General features: G+C 40.0%; 1 protein-coding gene across 1 annotated transcript; it reads right to left on the reverse strand.

Annotated features, from left to right (window-relative positions):
- Nucleotides 1-715: 715 nt before the first annotated feature.
- plin2 (perilipin 2) lies at nucleotides 716-7,518 on the reverse strand. The gene is made up of 8 exons (XM_080451260.1): nucleotides 7,446-7,518; nucleotides 6,734-6,781; nucleotides 6,036-6,231; nucleotides 4,587-4,669; nucleotides 4,152-4,425; nucleotides 2,917-3,095; nucleotides 2,387-2,506; nucleotides 716-1,597 (listed from the first exon to the last, which is right to left on the reverse strand). Exons 2-8 carry the CDS (start codon nucleotides 6,761-6,763, stop codon nucleotides 1,088-1,090), a joined length of 1,392 nt encoding a protein of 463 aa, XP_080307386.1. The 5' UTR covers nucleotides 6,764-6,781; nucleotides 7,446-7,518; the 3' UTR covers nucleotides 716-1,087.
- Nucleotides 7,519-22,084: the final 14,566 nt, after the last annotated feature.

A 22,084-nucleotide genomic window follows, 5' to 3' on the forward strand; every position in this document is an offset into this window, starting at 1 on the left:
TACCAACAGCCATCGAAAAAGTGTGACTCCTTACCCTCCTTCAAAACCGCCATAAGAGAGCACCTGTCTGCAATTTGCAACTGGTCCTAGAAGTCTTCTGAGCTTGACACCTGAAATGACCCCCCCACCCTCCACAATTGTTTTCTGTACATTTTATTGCTCCTAGTGTTGATGATTTCTTGTATGTTATTGTATTTCTTTAAATATCTTGATGAATTGAATACATAGGACCAGAATCGAAACAAGCCCTTAGGACTTTTTGTGTTATCCTTTTAGCATCATTGTATAATAGTACCACTGTACTTTTTGCAAACTGTTAAAGTATTCAATCAATCAATCAATAAATCTGTTTGTATCTTTGTCTTAAGCATTACGTTTAATTATTGTATTAAGTATAATTGTATATGACTAAAGTTGACAATGTATTTGGTAAATTATTCACTAAATACTGTATTTCACTTCAAGCATTAATTATTTGTCTAAAGATGCGTTTTGAGCTGAGTAATTGTGCAAGTCCATCTATCTGTCTGTCAGTAAGCATGGGAACAAATCAGCTTTGACCTTTCACGTTTTCAAAGATACAGCTAATAGTTCTAAACCACTTACTGTAACTTCTACTTTCCAAATCTGTTAGTTAAGTTAGTTTTTACACTTGGAAAAAGACCCCCACGACTGCAGATTTGTGTTCCAATACAAATTTTATTAAATGGCATCATTTGATCATTTTTGTCCAGGAAGCTGGAATTTGTAACATGTTAGAAATGGTGCGAGATTGTCATCTTAACCACTTAAGCCTAAAATAGCTAAAATAAAATAAATACTTCTACAAGTCTACAACGTTGCTATACAAGGCATTGTGAGGTGGTAGATCAGCTACTTTAGCTATTTTTGAAAATCGTTGAATGCTTTGAAATGGTAGAAAATTGTCACCTATGTCACCAACCAACATTTCAAAAATAGGGAGGACAGCAGGTTAAAAGTGCTTTACATGCTCAATAGAGGCAGCGTTACTCTACAAAGCCAAAACTCTGAAACAGCGTTCATTAATGCTCGCTGTCCGTGAAATTATATCAAATGCTACTGAAAATCAAATTACTGCTAACTGCTCCATGCTGGGAGCCAGTGAATCCTGCATGCTGGGAGCCAGTGAATCCATCTCCACCTCCATGGGACACTCTGGGTGTGCTTGTGAGTTGGGATCGGGGGAGGACGTGGCTGGAGTTTCGGTGGCAGAACAGCAGGAAGCAGCGTCGCCGTTGACACCGTCTTTGCTCGGGAGATCGATCCGTGGGTAGAATGGCCCGACCAGCCAGTTGAGCGGTGTGTTATTGACTATGTAATCCATGACGTTGTCTAGGGAGTCCTTCATCTTGCCCAGCTGGACTCTGCTTCTGGCCAGCATGCTGTCCGGCAGGTCTCCAAAGGTGGTGGCTTTACGGAAGCTGATGTACACCTGGGAGGCTGAGTAGCTGAGTGAGAGTGCCTCCTGCTGGATATGGTTGGGAAGGCCATGCAGGCCGGACATCATGACCAGGCAGGTGGTCTGGAGCTGTTCGGTGAGGGAATGCGCCAGGGCCAGGGTGCGAGACTCGAAGACCTGAGTGAAGAAGATGGAGCAACGTGATGAATGTTGGAACACCGTGCTTTACAGCCATGCCACAAGGCAAGGCACGTTTATTTGTATAGCACGGTTGACATTTCAACAACAATTCAAAGTGCTTAACACAAAGCATCAAATGCATGAAGACCAAACATTTAGTGCAATAATAAAAATATATTTGAATACAATTAACGATCATTATTAAAGAGTTAACTAGAAAAACTAGAGGATAACATTTGGAAACGGATGCCAAGTGAGCTTTGTCATCCCTGTCTTTTACTCACTCATGGTGTGAGGAACATGATATTATGGTATCATTTAGATTTATATATATATATTTTTTTTTTTTTACAAATCTCTTTATTATTTTTCTTCAGACAACAGGGGCATCATGACAATAAAAATGAAAACAAAGAGGTCTGATTTTTTTGACAAAACAAAAACAAAAACAGAACAAAACAACAATTAAACAATACACAGCACAACAAAACAAACAGTAAAATGGATACAGTAATCAATGTAAATTAAACGTGAGACATAGAAAATAATAATAAAGTAAACAGACAGGACAAACAACAGACAAGACACTCATTCATACCAATATATTTTAATTTTGATTGTTTTAATTTGTTATGGTTTACTTTAGCAAATGTATGGTTGACACGACGGTGAAACAGAAATGCAGAGTTGGGCTGTTTTCTGTTGTGATTTGTGTTTATGATGGAACACTCAACATTCTTGATCTGTTTCTATTGGTTCCTCCAAGGTCGAGATCATTCTCCTTACCTTTGCCTCATCACAGTCCTTCTCCTGTTTCACACTACTGGATGTCCATTCTAACAAGGAGTTGAACTTGTTATATACTGTCTTGTTGGCCCCATCGATGTTCTTCCTGGCATATTCAATCTGGTGAAGTAAAATGATGTATCGGCGTTACTAAAGAGAATTTATAAAGTAATGTATCCTGTTTTCACAGTATAGCTATTTAAATATCAACAGTATAGATTGTTATAGAAAAAAGAAATCACCTCTATCTCAATGATACATGACATTTACCGTTGCTCACAAAAGCAAAAAAAATTTGCTTAAAGCCCATGATTTTCTGTTTTACAGAACTTAATTTGAGCTTTTAAACTGGTAGATAAGCTCTTCATTAATTTTATGACCAACAATAAATGCTACAACAATCTCTAGGATCACAGACATATTGTCTGTGATGGTAATGACTGTTTGTTTCAGTGGTTCTCAAAGTGGGGTCCAGGGACCCTCAGAGAGTTCCTTTACGGGGATCCACCGATATGTAAAAGCAGACCCACCAGGTTCACAGTGTGGTTAAGCTGAGCGATGGACTCCTGGCTACGCTGCTTGGCGTCTCGCACTTTGCCCAATGCTCTCGTGTACGCCCGCTTGCGCAGTTTGGTGGACAGTGAACCCAGGCGGACATAGTAGCTCGGCTCCTTCCTATCAAATCCTTTCACCATTTTAACCTCCAGCTCTGTGAACAAGGAAAGGAAACATAAAAAAAATGTCATTACATAAAGAAACGAATGACGTGGTCATGATTTATTCTATGTTCAGCGTTTTTGAGTTTTTAATGTCTGAAAAAGCTTTCATTACAATGTCACAACTACTTGGATCTGAAGTGAAAAAAGGTTATGGATGTTAACGACAGCAAAACTACAGCAAATGAAAGTATCTCTCTTCTCTTGGCTTATTTATATCTTCTGCCTCTGGGTATTTGACAAGGATTTAACTTTAACCTTATACACTGCATTAACCAGGGTACAGTCCCCCCGGGGTCTGTACTTGGCCCCCCCCAGGGGTCTGTAATTTACACCAAATCTTTTTTTTGCTGATCAAATAGCTGATCTACAAGCTCACCATACTACACGGTTAAGTGGCTTGAGGCCACAATAGAGTAAAAAGAGCAGTTATTCACTGATTACTCCCTAGAACTCAGTAGGAAGTATCTTCAGTAAGTACTATAGCACACAGGAACGCAGTGTATAGGATTTAAATATTTGCTTCTGAAAGTCTTAGTGGAGCTCATTCAGCCCTGAACAGCTAACGTTCAGTTGTCACTTGGTGATGGAGAACGCTATGGCCTCTGAAGGAAAGCTTGACTTCTGCTAATGCAGTCCGATAAGCGGTGCTTTCCCCCTGAAAACTGGGCCAATTCCAACATCAACAACATACTTGTGGCTCCCTCTTAATGACCCCAATAATCCTTTGTAAACATGTTTTTAAGAACTGGCTAGGCTCATCTAAAAAAACTTTCATAAAGACAGGTTGAAGTAGTGCATGTGTGCTTTAAGATGAATTAAACAAGGATTACTCATTCAAGTACAATACTCATAATAATGAATATATTCACATTAATCTAAATGGATAAAAAAAAGTACAAATAAAATACAAATACATCAAAAAGACAAAGCAATAAGACTACTTAGTGGGTGAATAGTGGATTAATTAGCTAATTAGTGTATACCAATGAGGAGCCATGTAACCGGTAGTGTTCAGTCTCTTGTCCGTGGTTTTGCCTGTCACTCACCCAGCTCGCCCTCTGTCAGTGGCAGATACTGCTCCACCAGGCTCTCTGAGGTACTGAGGGCAGTGTCCATGCCGCTAATGACCATCCGGCCCATGCGGCTGTCCAGCACCGTGTTGACCACAGAAATGGTGATCTCGACCCCGTCCTGCACCGCTCCCCGTGTCCTGTCGACCACGCCGGTCAGCGTGCCGGAGACCGTGTCCTTGGCACCGGTGACGGTGACTGACACAGCGTCTTTGGCACCGCACACGGCATGCCTGGCATTGGCCACAATCTGTCCAGACAGGACAAAATTATGATGAAGCAAGCTAACACCAAGGGTCGTTTGTGTCCAGATACCAGCATAGACATTGTGAAATGTGAGGTTGCGTATCTTTGCCAAGCCCCATCTATCTCAATTACGATAGTTGATGATTGAGTCATTGGCTACTGTACCTGCTCAGAAGATTGCTGTACAATTGGCAGAGTTTTCTCAATCTTATCCAGACCCATACAAGCAAGGACATTGGCAAGGGCAACTGTTGGCAGTACAAAAATGGAAATAATATCAATAAAACATACAAATACTGTACTAAGAAAACTGTATATAAAACTCTTTGTTCGAAAAAAAGGATATCCAATTGAAATAGATGAAAATAAATGTTGATTTAAGTGAATAGACCATGTGGCCATATTTATTTAAGGGAGGGAATCGAGTAAATAACTGGGTGACAGGTCAAGATGAGTATGAGCCAACTTCCTGTTTCCCAACGAATGACTCATTCAGTCACACAGCCCAACTATCTCTGGTTATAAATATTCTCGTGTACAAACTTTTTGTAAGTAAATGACACCAGTTAAGCGTTGGTGTGAATTGTCTTCAATGTCGGTACAACTAAGTACATTTACTCAAGTACTGTACTTAAGTACAATTCTGAGGTATTTTTACTTTAATGGAGTATTTCCAAATTTCTGTACTTTTACTTCTACTCTTTAGCTACTAGTTACTTTGTAAATTTTGATTATTATTACAAAACATACATTAACCACTTCAACCCTTTATACATTTCGTCCATTTGAAAATAGCTGATCTGCATGCTCACAATGCGTCGTGATGCATTGTGAGCTTGTAAATCTGCTATTTTCTTCTTTTTTTTTTAAACTTTGTTTTTATTCTTTTTTCTTTTTTAGAACAGGTAGGTCATGTTGGGCATCACATTACAATTAGATGAGTACATTTCAGTTATATTTTTACACTCATATGTTGCGGGCTATTCAGTCCAGAGGAGAGAAATCCTAAGCTAAGGTAACTTCAGTTCTCTTGTTGAGAGATCTCAGTCTGATTGTCTTTGTTGTTAAAGTCCATGATTTTTTGCCAATCGCTATTCCAATGATACATTCCTGAGTTTTGGAGCAGGTTTCCAAATATTGCCGAAAGGAATTATGTAGGAAAAAAATATATAAGCATATATGTATAGAAAATAAAAAAAACAAGAAGTAAAAAAGTACAGGCATACTTTTCGTATGTAACATAAAAGAAATAAAGTAATAGCAATAATTCAAGCAGTGTACCTCCACACATAGCACAGATTCACGTACTTGTACATATATACAGATATATAACCCCCCACATCCTCAATGGTCTTTATAAATCTGCTATTTTCAAAAGATTTTTATACAATTTATACATTTGAAAACTTGTGAAATGGGACATTCAGCATAATGAGTACTTTCTACTTTTGGTAATTTAAGTACATTTTGATACCAATACTTTTGTACTTTTACTCAAGTAAATTTTTTATTCCAGACTTTTACAACAGAATATTTCTACATTGCAGTATTGATACTTTTACTTAAGCAAGTTAAAGCAAAACATTTGAGTACTTTTTCACCACTGAATCTTACTTTGAGGTTCCAGCTTGCCAATGATGGGCTGGGCGCTAGTCATGGCCACAGAGGTGATGGTGTCGACTCCGTGCTCTGCGGCCTCACACACAGACTTGATGTAGGGGTGTGTGCCCTTGGTGCTGGCGTACACACCGGACATCAAGCCATAGGTGGAGCTCACCAAAGGAAGGCTTGTCACCCTCTGAACCACATTCTGCAGAGAAATTATGAAAAATAATTAATAATAATAATAATAATAATAATAATAATAATAATAATAATAATAATAATAATAATAGTGAATTAATGTTTTTCTTGGTATAATCGTGTTATTAGTCTTTCCATTTCATTTTTGTTACAGAACTTTAGGCTACATATGATAATTTTGGCTGATGGAAAGACTTGACATAACCTTACTGATACTTTGATTGATTGATTACTTTATTTAGCAGTTTGCCAAAAAAAAAAGCACAATTCTGTAAAGGGATGCTAAAAAGTATCAAACCCAAGAAAGCACTATGGCTTGTTTCCATTGGGGTCCTGTGTATTCAATTCATCAATATAATATATTATACTGCACAAAGTGTTCTGTGCCAATAGGAAAGGCATGTTTACCAGTATGTATAATTCCAAAGGAATGAGACTACACAATAGCTACATGTTTATCAAACTTCTAAATAAACAGTTCAGAGTACAAAAGTCTTACACACACATACCTGGTTTGGGAGAACTGCAACTGCTGCCATATTATCTACTTGCAAAACCTGAAGCAAGAACAGAAAATCAATGTCGACTTGACAAAAAGTGACTAAAACAAGATGATTAAATACAGTATCCAGTCATAACTGGATACAGTATGTTTAGTGATCAACAGTGGTGGAAAAAGTACACCATTTTTAAAGTATCAATACTGCATGTCTGGAATTCAAAATGTACTTGAGTAAAAGTACAGAAGTATCAAAATGTGCTTAAAGTACCAAAAGCAGAAAGTAGTCATTATGCAGAATGTCCCATTTCGCAAGTTTTGAAAATAGCAGATCTACAAGCTCACAATGCCTCACATCACAATGCATTGTGAGCGTGTAGATCTGCTATTTTCAAAAGGCCGAAATATATATAGGGCTGAAGTGGTTATTGTATGTTTTGTAATAATAATCAAAATCTACAAGTAACAAGTCACTAAAGTTTTCAAATAATTGTAGTGGAGTAAAAGTACAATATTTGCGATGTAGTGGAGTAGAAGTAAAAGTACTGAAAATTGGAAATACTCCAGTAAAGTAAAATATATCTCAAAATTGTACTTAAGTAGTACTTGAGTAAATGTACTTAGTTTACTTTCCACCACTGCTGATACAAAGTAACAGATCCAATGAGAAATTATGGTCTACATATAGATAGATATTATGTCTCATAGAATCGTGTACTTACCGATGCTAATAATGAATGAAGAGTTATTTCAATATACGATGTCAGCTCTCATGAACCCACTGAAGCTGTTCCGTTTAGAATGTGATGCTGGGACAGTCAGTCAGTCAGTATTTATAACGTCGACCTATCGCGAGACGCAGGAGTTGCCGTAATCTTGACTTTTCTGGGTCAAAGGTAAGGTGAAAAGGTGAAGTCTGCGGAATTCCCGGATCCCGTCACGAGTTGGATCAGGTACAACATGACACACTTGAGGTATATAGCTAAAGGATATCTTTTACATTTCATTAGCCTTGGCTTGGATCAAGACTATCATAGATAGTAGTATTTAATCGAGTCTGACTTTTACTTCGTAATAGTATCTACGATAGTCTTGGCCTGCACCCTCCAGTGCGTCCTGCACTCTCACCAGTGAAGCCCGTACTTCTCCTAACAAATGTATAAGGGGCTTACCCGGTTGCCCCAAATGTTAACTCGCCCTTCGGAGTCTTTTTGCAATGTATTAGTCCATATTTTTCAATAAAGAAGTGTTTTAATCCCGTATGTGTGGGATTCTGTCGGAAGTTCCCTGTATTCCTCAATGGGTGGTACTGACGGGGCGCATCCGGTGAAAGCCGGTATTACACTCAATGTAAACAGGAAGTAAACGGGGGGGGAATGGCGTTGTGGCACAGACGGGATTAAAACACATATTTATTGAAAAATACGGACTAATACAGTGCACAAAGATTCCGAATGCTGGGTTAACATTTAGGGCAATCGGTAGCTCCAATCGGAACCTCTCCCTCCGCTGTATAGCTCCGAGATGAGGTTCCTTGTTTCTCGTTGCCGTTTTAGCGAAACTTTTCCGCACATTTTCCACCTACATGTTTCTTACCCCTTTCTGCACATCGTATCCAAAAAGTAAAGGTTTTCTGAAATGCTCTCAGATGTTTTAACTTCTAGCGTGCAATAAAATATATCCAACGAGTTGAAAAAAGCGTTTAAATAGCTTCTCTCCTCAGCCGGTTCCATAATATTATGCATTAGAAGATGCAATTCAACATTTGACCAGTAGGGGAATCAGTAATGTTATCTCTACGGGCGCAACTTCCGGGTATGTATTAAAAACATTTAGGAGAGAAGCTATTTAAACGCTTTTTTCAACTTGTTGGATATATTTTATTGTGCGCTGGAAGTTAAAACATCTGAGAGCATTTCAGAAAACCTTTACTTTTTGGATACGATGTGCAGAAAGGGGTAAGAAACATGTAAAGTGGAAAATGTGTGGAAAGGTTTCGCTAAAACGGAACAGGGCCACGTAGGACCTCATCTCGGAGCTACATAGCGGAGGGAGAGGTTCTAAATGGGGCTAGGGCAACCGGGTGCTAGCCAAGAATATCGTCAAAATCGATAAAATACATCTATGATACTCTTGATCCAAGGCTAACATTTCATAATGTAATCACTCACAGCATTATGAAGATTATGGGATGTTATTTGTATAACAGAATTCTGTCAGAATACAAGTGAAGTTTGATTGATTGATTGATGTATAGTTTATTTAGTAAGACATGAGAATAGTACATGATAGTACATAACTCTCATTAAGCACTAAGCTTGTTTAAGATGAGAACCCCATGCACACAAATCATGATGTCATATAAGAGGCAGATAGATATACACACTACTATACAGAATGTCATACAATCAGCTTTCAGGTTACTGGTATGAAGAGAGAAAAATATATATACAAAAAAGGAAAATGAAGGGGGGGGGGGGTAGGTTAAGACTTAGACAGGGGCCATTTTCGAATTGCAGCCTCCTGAAGGTGTATCTTTAGGGCAGTTTTGAAAGTGAGTAGGGTTTTACACTCCTTTTGGTAGGGCTTGGTAGGGCATTCCACATTTTTGATGATGAGAGAGAGAGAGAGAGAGAGAGAGAGAGAGAGAGAGATGAGAGAGGAGAGGAGAGAGAGAGAGAGAGAGAGAGAGAGAGAGAGAGAGAGAGAGAGAGAGAGAGAGATGAGAGAGAGAGGAGAGAGAGAGAGAGAGAGAGGAGAGAGAGAGAGAGAGAGAGAGAGAGAGAGAGAGGAGAGAGAGAGGAGAGAGAGAGAGAGAGAGATGAGAGAGAGAGAGAGAGAGAGGAGAGAGAAGAGGAGAGATAGGAGAGAGAAGAGAGAGAGAGAGACAGCAGGTGTGATTATGTGATTGAGAGGGAATGACAGCAGGTGTGATTATGCGATTGAGAGGGAATGACAGCAGGTCGTGATTATGGATTGAGAGGGAATGACAGCAGGTGAGGTGGGTAGATCCAATCCATGGGAATAGGCCAGGTGGACTGTTGCTGTTGCTCACTTTCTACAAGAACATAATTATGTCAGAAAATTGACAAACAAATATTGTTAAGCATTTCATGTTATTTTTAACAATTGCACATGTATTCACTGATACAGTCATGTTGTGTGCAATGCAACTTTAATGAAGCCTGTATCAAGTGAGGCTTAAACTGGCAACCTTGGTGTTGTGAGGCATTCGTTTAAGGGAGAAGGCATTGGACCAACAGACAGAAACTGTGAAAAAAGAGATCACACAGATGATACAGTTTCACGCAAACAGCTGGAAAATCCTGGGTTTAAGTCTTTTTCAAACTGCTCCAAATTGCGGACAATCTAAGGGCGGAGCTTACTGGTCAACGTGATAGATGTGTTCCTCATGAGTCAAGGCACATGTGTAAGCAGGTTTAATGGCTGTCGGCCAAACGAGGCATGACTTTTGCCTGTTTAAAGTTTGCATTTTCAAAAAATCGCTATAGCGCCCCCCTTTGACCAATTGGAGTAAGATTGGTTTCAGTGATATTTGGAATGACCCTCAACATTACCGCAAAGTTTCAAAGAAATGTGAGTCTGCATGTATGTGTTAGGGGCAGATGAATAATTGTCATAAACTGCAATATTGATTGGCTCATTAAAGCTTCATTTTTTCACTTATGGAAAATCTTGTTTGTCGGCATAGGTCCAAAGTTCATGTGTAAAACGTTTCGTGCAGATTACTCAAAAATCCCAGGAGGAGATAGGTTTTAACTGTTTTTCATATAATTCAAAATGGTGGGAGATCTAAATGTCAGAGGTCAAAAGTCAGAGTGTGAAAGTTGTTGATCATGAGTAGACGCATATGTATATTGAAGTTTCATGGCTGTAGGTCAAACAGGGCATGAGTTGTACCTGTTCAAAGTTGGCATTTTGCTATAGCGCCACCTTTTGACGAAAGATTGTGAGAATTATTTCTTGATAGTTTTTCATGACCATCTACCATATGGCCAAGTTTCGTAAAAAGCGTATGCACGGTTCAGCCAGAACTGCGAAAAGTGGCAGAAGAAAAAAGAGGGGAACATTAAGACAGGTCCAGAGCTGAGCTCTGGCCCCGTAAAAATAAACTAGAAAAAGCGCTCCTCGGAGCACAGGTCTCCTCCAGGTCAGGTAGGTTATTGTGGTACAGCAATGTTTGGAATTCGGCAACCAGGACAGATCAGATCACATGACTATAGAGATAATGTGTACCGATAGTGTTTGGACAAAATCTGTATGTGAAAAGGGTGGTATTTCTGCCTAGTGGGAATGTGCGTGCAAAGTTTCACAGCAAGCGGACATGGCATTTTGTTCAAAAGGGGCCACTCCAGCAAACATTAGATTTCAATCTTAGCCAATCAGGATGGAATATGAAAAATCGGAACGATCCGTGTTGATCACATGACTATAGAGATCATGTGTACATTTGCGTAATGTTTGGACAAAATCTGTAGGAATAATCCCAAGAAATGTATTTTGCAAAAATCGGCCTCCTGGTGGCGCTATAAAAGGTCGACGTGAAATATGCAGGGCAGAGGTTTTCCTTGGCCTCTAGGGAGTGTGCGTGCAAAATGTCACGTCAATCGGTCGAGTTATAGGTAAAAATGCGAATCGGCCTGTTAAAGCGCCACCATAAGGCCGATTTTGAAAAATATAGGGTGGCATGTCTTCCTCGGCCTAGTGGCAATGTGCGAGCAAAGTTTCACAGTAATCGCACACTGAGTTCATGATTTGAGGCATTTTGTTCAAAACGGAGCACTCCTGCAAACTTTGGAAGCCAATTTTAGCCAATCAGGATGGAATATGAAAAATCTGAAAAACTTGTTTGGTGTAACGACTATAGAGATAATGTGTACCGATTTGCATGCTGTTTGGACAAAATCTGTCGGAGTAATATCCAATGTTTTTTTACTACATCAAAAACGTAACCAACAAACTATGCTATAAAAACTGGTCAAACATTGGTCAAATTGTAGATCGTCTATTGAAAATAGACTATCTACAAGCTCACAACGCGAGGCATTGTGCGCTTGTAGATCTGCTATTTTCACAATATTTATCTATGGAACTGAGTCAAACTAAATGTAATGCCTCACCTCCTACAATTCCAAGTGCTTATCAGGGTGGGGGTCCCCAGTTCAAATATGATTATTTTGGGGGGTGGCGGCCTGAAAAGGTTGAGAACCACTGGGTTAGATGACACAGACTGCCCCCCCCCCCAACACACACACACACACACACACACACACACACACACACACACACACACACACACACACACACACACACACACACACACACACACACACACACAACACACACACACATTTTAACCATTTATTTATGACCACACAAAGGAGAGTATACAAGGACACAAATATTAAAGGTGCAGTAAGATTACATCACAAAATCATGGAATACGTCTTCATGATACAATAAGCATGTCACTCAGTACTCTATGGGTATAAGTAACAGCGTCTCCGCCATATGTGGCGGCTGCCAATTATAGCAGAAATAGAACAATACTTTGCCAGCCTTTTTGCCTCCTTTTTGGGCCTCCCAAGTTGTTGGAACCCTCTAACAACTAGTCTGTGGGTATGTCCTAGGCTGCCAAATATAAAAATAAATAGTCTGGGTATGTGTGACATATTGGTTACTCATATTGGTTTCTCATGTGTCTTACAACATGAGTAACTTTTCACCTCTATTCTGTGCCAATGTATATGGGTGTAACACGTTGTACTGACCTATGATCTGTTCATAATTTATAATCCTCATCCTATTTTAATTGCTTTAATCAGACCTGTGATATGATGGCAAGCAAAGTACAACCGGATGATCATCACTACAAGGCTAAATGTAACACCCAACACCACATGCTGTGGTTTCATCATCACAACATAATTCATAAAACAATAAAAATCCTATACTGTTTGATAATGAGGATATTTATTCACTTGCAGAGTTTATAACAGGTATTTGTTACAGTGAATTAGGAAAAAGGGAATTTTTAAATTCACTATACCACTAGGGAATTGAAAAATTCACTAGGGAATTGAAAAAAATCTGTACAGAATTTTTGAATTCATACTAGAGAATTACCATTCCACATGACAAGCATTTTAATGTAATTACTTGATGAAAAAATAAAACGTAATATCTGTAAAGGCTATCGGCTGCTCAGCAGTGGGCACTTAAATTCCCTAGTGAAGTTTAAAATGCCTTAATTTTCCAAATTCACTGTGGCAAACATTAAAAAAATAATCTAAGGTTTCTGCGAGAGTCTCATTAATGTGAAACAGGAACAGAATTCATCTATGCCTGTAATGCATTGGACATTACTGTACATACACCACGTTTTGGTGTTGAGCTATGATGAAATAAAACTGCTCTTTAAGGTCCTTATATATTACATAATATTAAGTATTGCGCCCATTATGAATATGGTTTAACAATTTTTCATTTGCTCAACTTGTTTGTCTTGTTGCAGTGGCCTGTGGTCATCAGTGTTACTGTATCTTGGTTCAGTGTCCCTATGTAACTCTTCTCCTCTGACATCATCTTCAATATGTGGTACGAGGGTCATCTTATGACCAGTAAGTCTCATTCTGTTGAGGGGTTTCCCAGCAGTGGTGTAAAGTAACTAAGTACTCAAGTACTGTACTTAAGTAAAATTTTGAGGTATTTTTTACTTTACTGGAGTATTTCCAGTTTTCAATACTTTTACTGTTACTCCACTACATCTCAAAGGCAAATATTGTACTTTTACTCCACTACAAGTATTTGAAAACCTTAGCTATTAGTTACTTTGTAGATTTTGGTTATTATTACAAAACATACATTAACCACTTCAACCCTATATATATATATATATATATATATATATATATATATATATATATATATATATATATATATATATATATATATATATATATATATATATATACATTTCGGACATTTGAAAATAGCCGATCTACAAGCTCACAATGCGTTGCAAGATTTGTATACATTTTATACATTTGAAAACTTGAAATGGGACATTCTGCATAATGAGTACTTTCTACTTTTGGTACTTTAAGTATATTTTGATATCCCGGACGAGCCCTCATTATGTTACGATCCAGGCAAGGGGTCTCTAGCTGTAACATAGATAATGGACTCCCTCCTTCCCAGTCCCCACAACCAGGCCACACAGGTTTAGAATCCCAAGAATCAAGGATTTATTTCAGGATTTAGGATAAAAGTCATGACCATGTACACATTACCTCAGGGTGGGAACATAAAAGCCTAACTACAAAACAGACCTTTTACCTAATAAAGGAAACCAAAAATACAAATATCTAACCTAACAAAAACGGAGGACAAACTAATAACACGAAAGAGGTCACCCACCCCTACACACACAGATCTTTAAACCATGAACATCTTAACAACAGGACAGAATGCTGGTGTTTGGAGGCTGACTAGGAGGAAGACACCTGAACGCTGGTTTATAGTTGAGCCCATTGTCACAGGAGTCAATCACCAGCCTGGTTCCACATATTAGTTAGCCACTCACACTCAGCCACGGTAGAGCGGCCGGATGGGAACCGTTAGGTTCCCAGTTCGATCCCGGGCTCCCCCAGAGTTGGTGTCGAAGTGTCCTTGAGCAAGACGCTGAACCCCTATTGCTCCCGATGAGCAGGTCGGTGCCTTGCATGGTTTCCTCCGCCATCGGTGTATTAATGTGTGTGTGAATGGGTGAATGTAATGCACAATCTATGTAAAGCGATTTGGATGAAAGCGCTATATAAATGCACCATTTACCACCACTCAGTCACCATTAACACCATCTGGCAGTCAATCAGTCACTCCTCACCACGCATTCACAAACACACCAATGAGGGGGAAAACATACACAGGGCAACACCACACAGGAAAATACATATTATGACCCTAGAGTCATAACACCAATACTTTTGTACTTTTACACAAGTACATTTTGAATTCCGGACTTTTACTTGAGTATTTCTATATTGCAGTATTGATACTTTTACTTAAAGATAGGGCAAGTGATTTTCTTTGGTCAAAATAAGTGTTAAATAGCTCTATATTCTGATAGTAGTAAATTGGTATCCTGACCTGAAAATGCATTTTCTGTTTAATAAAGAGCTGGAGAGACAGGAAGACCCCTGTGACTGAACAAACACTATATAGCAATGATTACTATCTGAATATAGTGCTTTAACCTTTTAATACAAAACTTTTAGTTTTAACCAAAACATATCACTTACCCTACCTTTAGTAAAACATTTTAGTACTTTTCCACCACTGGTTCCCAGTCAAATGAGTTAATATAGCATAAACATAAATGCATTTTAACCACTTTAACCCTAGATACATTGAAATTAGCCGATTTATAAGCTCTCAACATGTCACGGTGCAACACGTGAGCTTGTAGATCGGCAATTTTCAAAAAATCTTGAAAGAAATGTAAAAAATGTTGAATGTTTTTTAAACATTTTAACACCACACATCTTTTATGGGGTCCCTGGCACAAACTATTTTCAGATGGGGGTCCTTGACATGAAAACGTTTGTGAAACACTAATAATAGTCTCTCTATCTGTGGCTCTATTTGTCTTTATGATGCAAGAATCATAGTGGAGTGATTCAGTCCTCCAGGCCACAGAGAAATCAAGTTTACATAAGCAACACTGTCTGGGTCTTTGACTGGGTATTTGCCCATTTGGACCTTACTGTGTATTCAGTTAACGCAAAAACTGACATTTTGGCCAACCCAAATGCAATGTGATTGTCAATGGTGCAATAAATGCTACTATACCTTGACACTGATGGCAAGAACATGAAACAGATGTTGGTGATCTGTGTCAAACTCCACTGATTTAGTTCTTAGTAGCCTAATGTTGCAACTTCTGATGTTCTTCTGTATTTAGCTGATGTTGACCACAAGGTGGAGCCCTTGTATTTAAATCCAAAAATCTATCTCTGTGGTCTCCACTCTCCAGAATACCTAAAGTCATATAAACTTCCTCTACTGTATCTTATAGTTACAGTAGTCAGTTAATTTAACAAACAAACACAAAATGTGTTAAATATTCAGTAACAACCAACAGACTTAATGGTGTTTTTCTGATCTGACCTATTGGCCTATTTGTCTAGTAGTGCCATTGCATGGCCTAACAGACCCTTGATTCTTTGATTACAGTAATGATGTGCCCCTGTACTCCCTATCATGAATGGTTTTTGATGTTGTTGATTATATTTATATGATTTTTCATTGCCTCTCTTCTCTTTGAACTGCAGAACCAATATTTTAAGTTTTGTGTTTATTTGCAGTTATAATATATATACTATACTATATACTATAAATATAATACTTATAAAATGCATGTATACTTTTACAAATTGCATTTTTCTAGGTTAAGTAAGACTAAGTTTGACAGTAGCTGCTTTAATTTAAATTAATTCAGGCAGACAACTATGTTTTAAACTGGTCCTTTTATTGTCCCATAAAGAGAGCTTGCTAAATTTGTGAAACAAAAAATCTGCATTAAAACAAAAGCCCACATCCAATGAAAAGATGTCCACAGTTAGAATCTCCTCGACTTTGAAACTATGTGACATCCATGAAGAATTTGAACTGCTCCTGTTCTGGTCTGGGGTACAGTTACAGTGTTATGCTTAGGGAGATCAGTCACACAAGGCACATGGGATTTATGTATGAGACCTCTCATAAAGTGCAAAGCACATGCATACACAGCAGACTCAACATTCACATTAAAACAGGATGTGTATGAACAGTATATCAATATAACAGACGTAAATGGGGTTCTGGATTTGAGGTGGCAGTGACAGTACTGGTCACTAAAGAATGAGAGGCAAGCTATAGATGAAAAGAGAGAGCTGTCACGATGAGCTTTATCCTCCACTCTCTCCTGAGGGCAAGGGCAGGTGGCAGAGGGAGTATAGCATCGGGCTGGGGGAAGGGGGGGGTCGCCTCTATTGTGCCCTGAGAGATGGGCAGGGTTGCGGGCAGCGTGCCAAGGTTCCCTGCTGGGTAACGGATACCTGCGGGCTTCTGGGAAAGTGCCACACCTCCGGATCACACACAGTCAGAGGCGCTGCCTGAAGAAAGACAGGCAGGAAACAGAAAGAGAGACGGAGCAGAGTAGAGGGAGTTACTGGCCCTTTACCGCTCAGGGCACAGAGAGAAAGAACAAGGAAAAAAAAACAGCAACAGAGAAACATGCAGTCATGTTTGGTGCAACAGAATCAATACAACTGTCAAACGACTGAACTCTACTGGAACTTCAAATATAACTACTGGCAGGAAAATGTGAAACCACTCAAATATCTCTCAAACATGTTTGAAGACACCACAAACCATTGTGGGTTTGTGGTTCAGTCTGACCTTACCACAAAGCCAATGACCTTTTTAAGTGGACAGGATTTTGGTTCTCGAAATATCAAATTACCAGACATAGGACTGCAATTTAAAGATGGATAAGGACAGTAGATGACACCAAAATACAACTCTTTCTGGGGGTAAAACGACATACTTATGTTGTTGTATATCATACAGATTGGTTAAAGTAACATTTTAGTCATTGAAAGCAGTCCCAGATTGTAGCTTATAAGTCATATATATATACACACACACACTATAGGTACAGTATACCAGGTTGGAAGTGGTAATAGTCACAATATACTAGGCAAAGGCTAAGGGCTTGTGTAGCTGGACTATCTGCACCTGTTCAGTGTAATCCTCAAATAATGACTCGGGCTCATTAGACAGGGCATCCAAGTTGATTGTCCACAATCCCCACAGGGAAGATTAAGACGGAGCATGAATCAACAACTGTAGATGGTTATACGTACCAAAAAGGGTCAGAGGGTAAGTACAGCATGTGACCACCCTGGTCATAGGCGGAAGTCTTTATGCACCACCTGAACACTCACTACACTTATCTTCAACTTTGAATAATTGTGCTGATTGTATTGGAAGATAATGTAGGGGTGAGGGACGTGTAATGGTGCCATACGGGTCAATTTGGGTAAATCTTTATTACAAAGAAGAATAAGAAGTTCGTTTCATTGTGATTGGCTATCCTTTGATACACAAATACGGGTATTTCGCCACGTGGCCAAATCTGCCATTACCTTGCAGGTGCAAATAAAACGGGTATCGTTGGGATTGTGAGACAGTGTTACATTTTTATGTTTTTCCTTTTTTCTTAGTGCAAAACTATGGTTAGGTATTCTAGTACAGGGAACTGCAACAACCACCAAAATGAAGTCTGGACCCCCAAATAATTGAGTTCCCAAGCCTCATTTTTTAAATAGTTTTCCTATAATAATATGCCCAAAATAGGGACGCCAGGTTGAAAGCAGTTAAGACAGAAGTAGTCACCTGCCAAATAAACACTTTTAGGACAAAATAAATAAATAAAATCATGTGGGGAAAATTAGTGGCACTTAATCATTCTTTTGGGGAGGATTTGCAATAAATGACACCCACTTTTACATGTGAATGTTATGTGACAATAACGATTGATTCTGATTCTGATGAATGGAATTTAAGTACATCTGGTCTAAAACGGGTGCAAATATTTTATTTACAAACGTAGATCACCGACATCATTCTCAAATTACGTCACTGTAGCTGAAAGAATAATTTCCATCCAACGTTTGTTGAAGCTGGGGCCTATTTGACAAAAAATGCCAAAAATCACAAATGCATCACCCTGTTTGCTTGTGATTATCATCCAAAATTAGTGGGAGGGGCCTATTTCTGTATGTGTTCATGTGTTCATAAACACATAAACATCCAATCAACCCCAAATTGGAATTGCATGTTGAGGGGCCTCAACAGAGCACACCTCACATGTGCACTTTCACTTCAGCCCACAGGGAGCACCACAAATGTGAGTGTTGCGCCGTATGTCGTATGAATGCTATTCCCTCACGCAGCTTTCTCAGGTCTCGATGGTGGCAAACCACGACTGATACAGCCACGGGTAGGCCTCCCAGCCTGGTGGAGATATGAGCTCCACCGAGCGACCCTTTCTAGTTAGTTCTGTTCCTGTCTGACATCAACTGACATAAAAAGTGCAACAGCTTTGCACTGAACACTGACCTCTGAGGGGCGAATCACAGATATGATTCCCAAGGCCGATCAGTGGGCAGATATTTTGGGGTGTGAAAACTGTGCCATCTTAACAATAGCTCAGACCATTGATGGCTCTTGCTGTGTGGTTAAAGCTTCGTTGTACATGATCCCACCATGTTTGGACTTTATTCCATCACAAGGGCAGACCCCTCTGGAGGTGGCAAGCCGTTTTCACGGAGTCGTGCTGGGATTAGCAAGCCGGCTGTTTGTGCTGGCAAGCGTGCTGCTATTCGCAGCTATATTTTCAGGGGTGCTGTTGCTGACAACCATACCCGAGTCCCAAGTAATTATGATATAATTGAGAATGATCTAAAACCGAATGTCCAGGCTCGGCCATCCGAGCCAGTGTTTACAGAAAACAGCTGCTTAAATAGGCACTTAGAATGAATTAGAAAAACAGTTTTTTGTGTGTGTCCCCCAGTGTGTGAGTGCACCTCTGTCCATGTGTAAGTGTGCGTGTATGCGTGGCGGGTTAGCTATTTGGGCACCTACACAGACAATCTTTGTTTTTGATGTGTTCGCTTAATGTCCAAATTATGCACTGTCGTACAACGGTGCTGTGCGCTGAAAATAGCATATCTATAAGCTCACAACACGTCACTTCTGTAATATGTTGTGAGCTTATAGATTAGCTATTTTCGGCGCACTACACTATTGTACAACGAAATATATATCAGGTTTAAGTCTTCAGGGGCAGATGGGAGCCAAGAACAACGTGGGAAACGGGCCTTTGGTTCAGTTCTGCTTTCTCTCTGGGCTTTTCTCTTTGGCAGATGGACAGTCTGCTGGCCTCAATGACAGTACCTGAGCCCTGCACGGGGCAGTGCAGAATTGCAGAGAGACCGGTCCGGGAGACTGGGCCTTGGACAGGAGAGAGGTTATGAAGGGAACAGAATGCCTGGCAAGCTTTCGACTGTGCGAATCATGTCGCTCGCCGAAGATTTGCAGATTTTCAACTGAAAGTATCTTTGTCATCTTCATACGTTCCCCTATTTGCTCTCTCTCTCTTTCTCCCTCTCTGTCTCTCTTTCAGACAAACACACAGGCATCTATGCATTCTTGTATGCACACAGACACATCAATTCAGACACACACATGCACAGTATGCATTCACACCCCCCCCCAACTCTCTCTCTCTCTCTCTCTCTCTCTCACTCTCACTCTCACTCTCACACACACACACACACACACACACACACACACACACACACACACACACACACACACACACACACACACACACACACACACACACACACACAGAAGCATGTGTATTCGATAGAAGACACACACTGAGATAAACCTCTGCCCAGGTGGTCTCTGTGGGTGGCTCGTGGTCTGCAGCCCAGTACAAGATGCAACCACATTGGCTGGAGCAGCATTCACTGTGAGGTCTGGGCCTGGGAAGCTTCATATTGCATGTTTCAGCCATTAATATCTTTTCACTTGAGTGGAATACACAGCGAATAAGTCAGTTTGCGATGTGCTGACAAAACCCTCAACCACGCATGCAAACACAACGGCATGCCATCACGTAACGTCTTACAGTACGTATGTGGTAGTTTCATTGACCAGTTAGAATATGATCCACTTGAGAGGAAGGGAGTCTGAGAATCTGGATAACATGAGGAGATGATATAGAGCATTGAGAGCTGTGATTTATATCTCTGGTTCCCCGTGGCGAGATGGGAGGTGGAGAGTGAGAGCAGAGGAGAAAAAGAAGAGCTGGAACGAAGCTACTGTTCTTTTCTGCTCTAGTTCAACTCGCTCGGGCGCCTGTTGACCGATCCTTGCACATGTAACTGATCCCGGGGGACGCTCAGTCCTCAGACTAATGCTGTTGCACTTTCAGCCAGGGAATTGCTAAAATAATATTCCCTGGAATGTGTGTCTCCTTTTAGTGCCCTCTTCATCACTTGCCTGACTCTGATTTTTGTTGTGATACAGTATTCATGGGAATCTTCTTGAATTTTGTCAGGTATCTCAGGTTAAATTAAGAGCCTCTGGGGATGAAAACCCTGCCCACATCAACCTTTCCTGTGCCTCTCGATTGTGACTTTGACCTTTGACCTTTTCGACCCAAAACTCAACAATCTCTTCAGGGCAGCATAGTAACCGTTCTCCACCAAGTTTTATGAAAATCGAAACATCTGTTCTCAAGTTATCACGTTAACGAACAAACAAACACAAACAGGCAGGGCCTATTATACAAACACTGCTAGAAGCAATGCTTGCCTTTTTTAATGGCGTTAATGAATCAGAACATGACAGGGAGTTGGGGATTTGAATGGTATGATGTATTTGCTTCTGGTTTGGAACACTATACCAAAAGTAATTGATTGCTACTGCCTGGATTTTGAATATTGAACATACACAGTATTGGATTTAGGATGTAAATGCAGTCCGAGTTCTCAATATTTATGCTCAAACACTTCTTTACTAAAAGCCACAATACTACTTCAGAGCGCATATGACCTCTGATACTTGACTTATTTATTTTGACTGACTGAACGTACATTTGCTGCAGCAGCAAACGTATTTCTACGCTGACCGACAGGTGTCATTCTATAATTTTTTTTGATCAGAAGAACGTTATTTTTTTACTGGAAAGGAAAGGGAGTATTTTCTTATCTCAGGAGGAGGGTAAATTGCCTTTACAGCTTCACCTAGCTGATGGCTGCTCAGAGGGCTTTGATGAGTGCACAGTTAGTAGTTAAGTGTCCGGGACACTTTGACCTGTACACTGGGCGAATCGGGGGTCGAATCGGCTACCTTCCGTTTCCCATACTCAGCTATGGCCGCCCCTGTTTCTGGCTCAGAGAAAATAGTGGGCCTATACATACACATACATACCGTAAGATGCATCTGAGTTGCAGATGCAAGTGCTCAGAAATATTGTGTAGACCAACTGACCTTTGGCCCTGGTGAGGTTAGAGCATTTTGCTCTTTTGACCGGTGGACGGGAGCAGCACGGTGCAATTGGCAGGACAGCATGCGACGGACAGGACATGCCTGACGGAATGCAGCCGCGCAGCTGAAACGGATCTGTGCTGCTGACAGACAGACAGGTTACCATAGACCCCTGCAAGCTTGGCATTCTCGAGACACCATGGCCTAGCAGCAGCCAGAGCTTCCTTTTCCC

This window comes from Gymnoscopelus braueri, assembly GCF_963280865.1.
Source record: "Gymnoscopelus braueri genome assembly, chromosome: 15".
Classification (NCBI taxonomy): domain Eukaryota; kingdom Metazoa; phylum Chordata; class Actinopteri; order Myctophiformes; family Myctophidae; genus Gymnoscopelus; species Gymnoscopelus braueri.

What these genes read in the sequence shown, in the direction of transcription:
- plin2 (XM_080451260.1), bottom strand. Translation starts at nt 6,763, where the DNA reads ATGGCAGCAGTTGCAGTTCTCCCAAACCAG. An exon ending in TTGCAGTTCTCCCAAACCAG is followed by an intron (nt 6,232 to 6,733) that starts GTATGTGTGTGT and finishes ATTTCTCTGCAG; the next exon opens with AATGTGGTTCAGAGGGTGAC. An exon ending in AGGACTGTGATGAGGCAAAG is followed by an intron (nt 1,598 to 2,386) that starts GTAAGGAGAATG and finishes TTCTTCACTCAG; the next exon opens with GTCTTCGAGTCTCGCACCCT.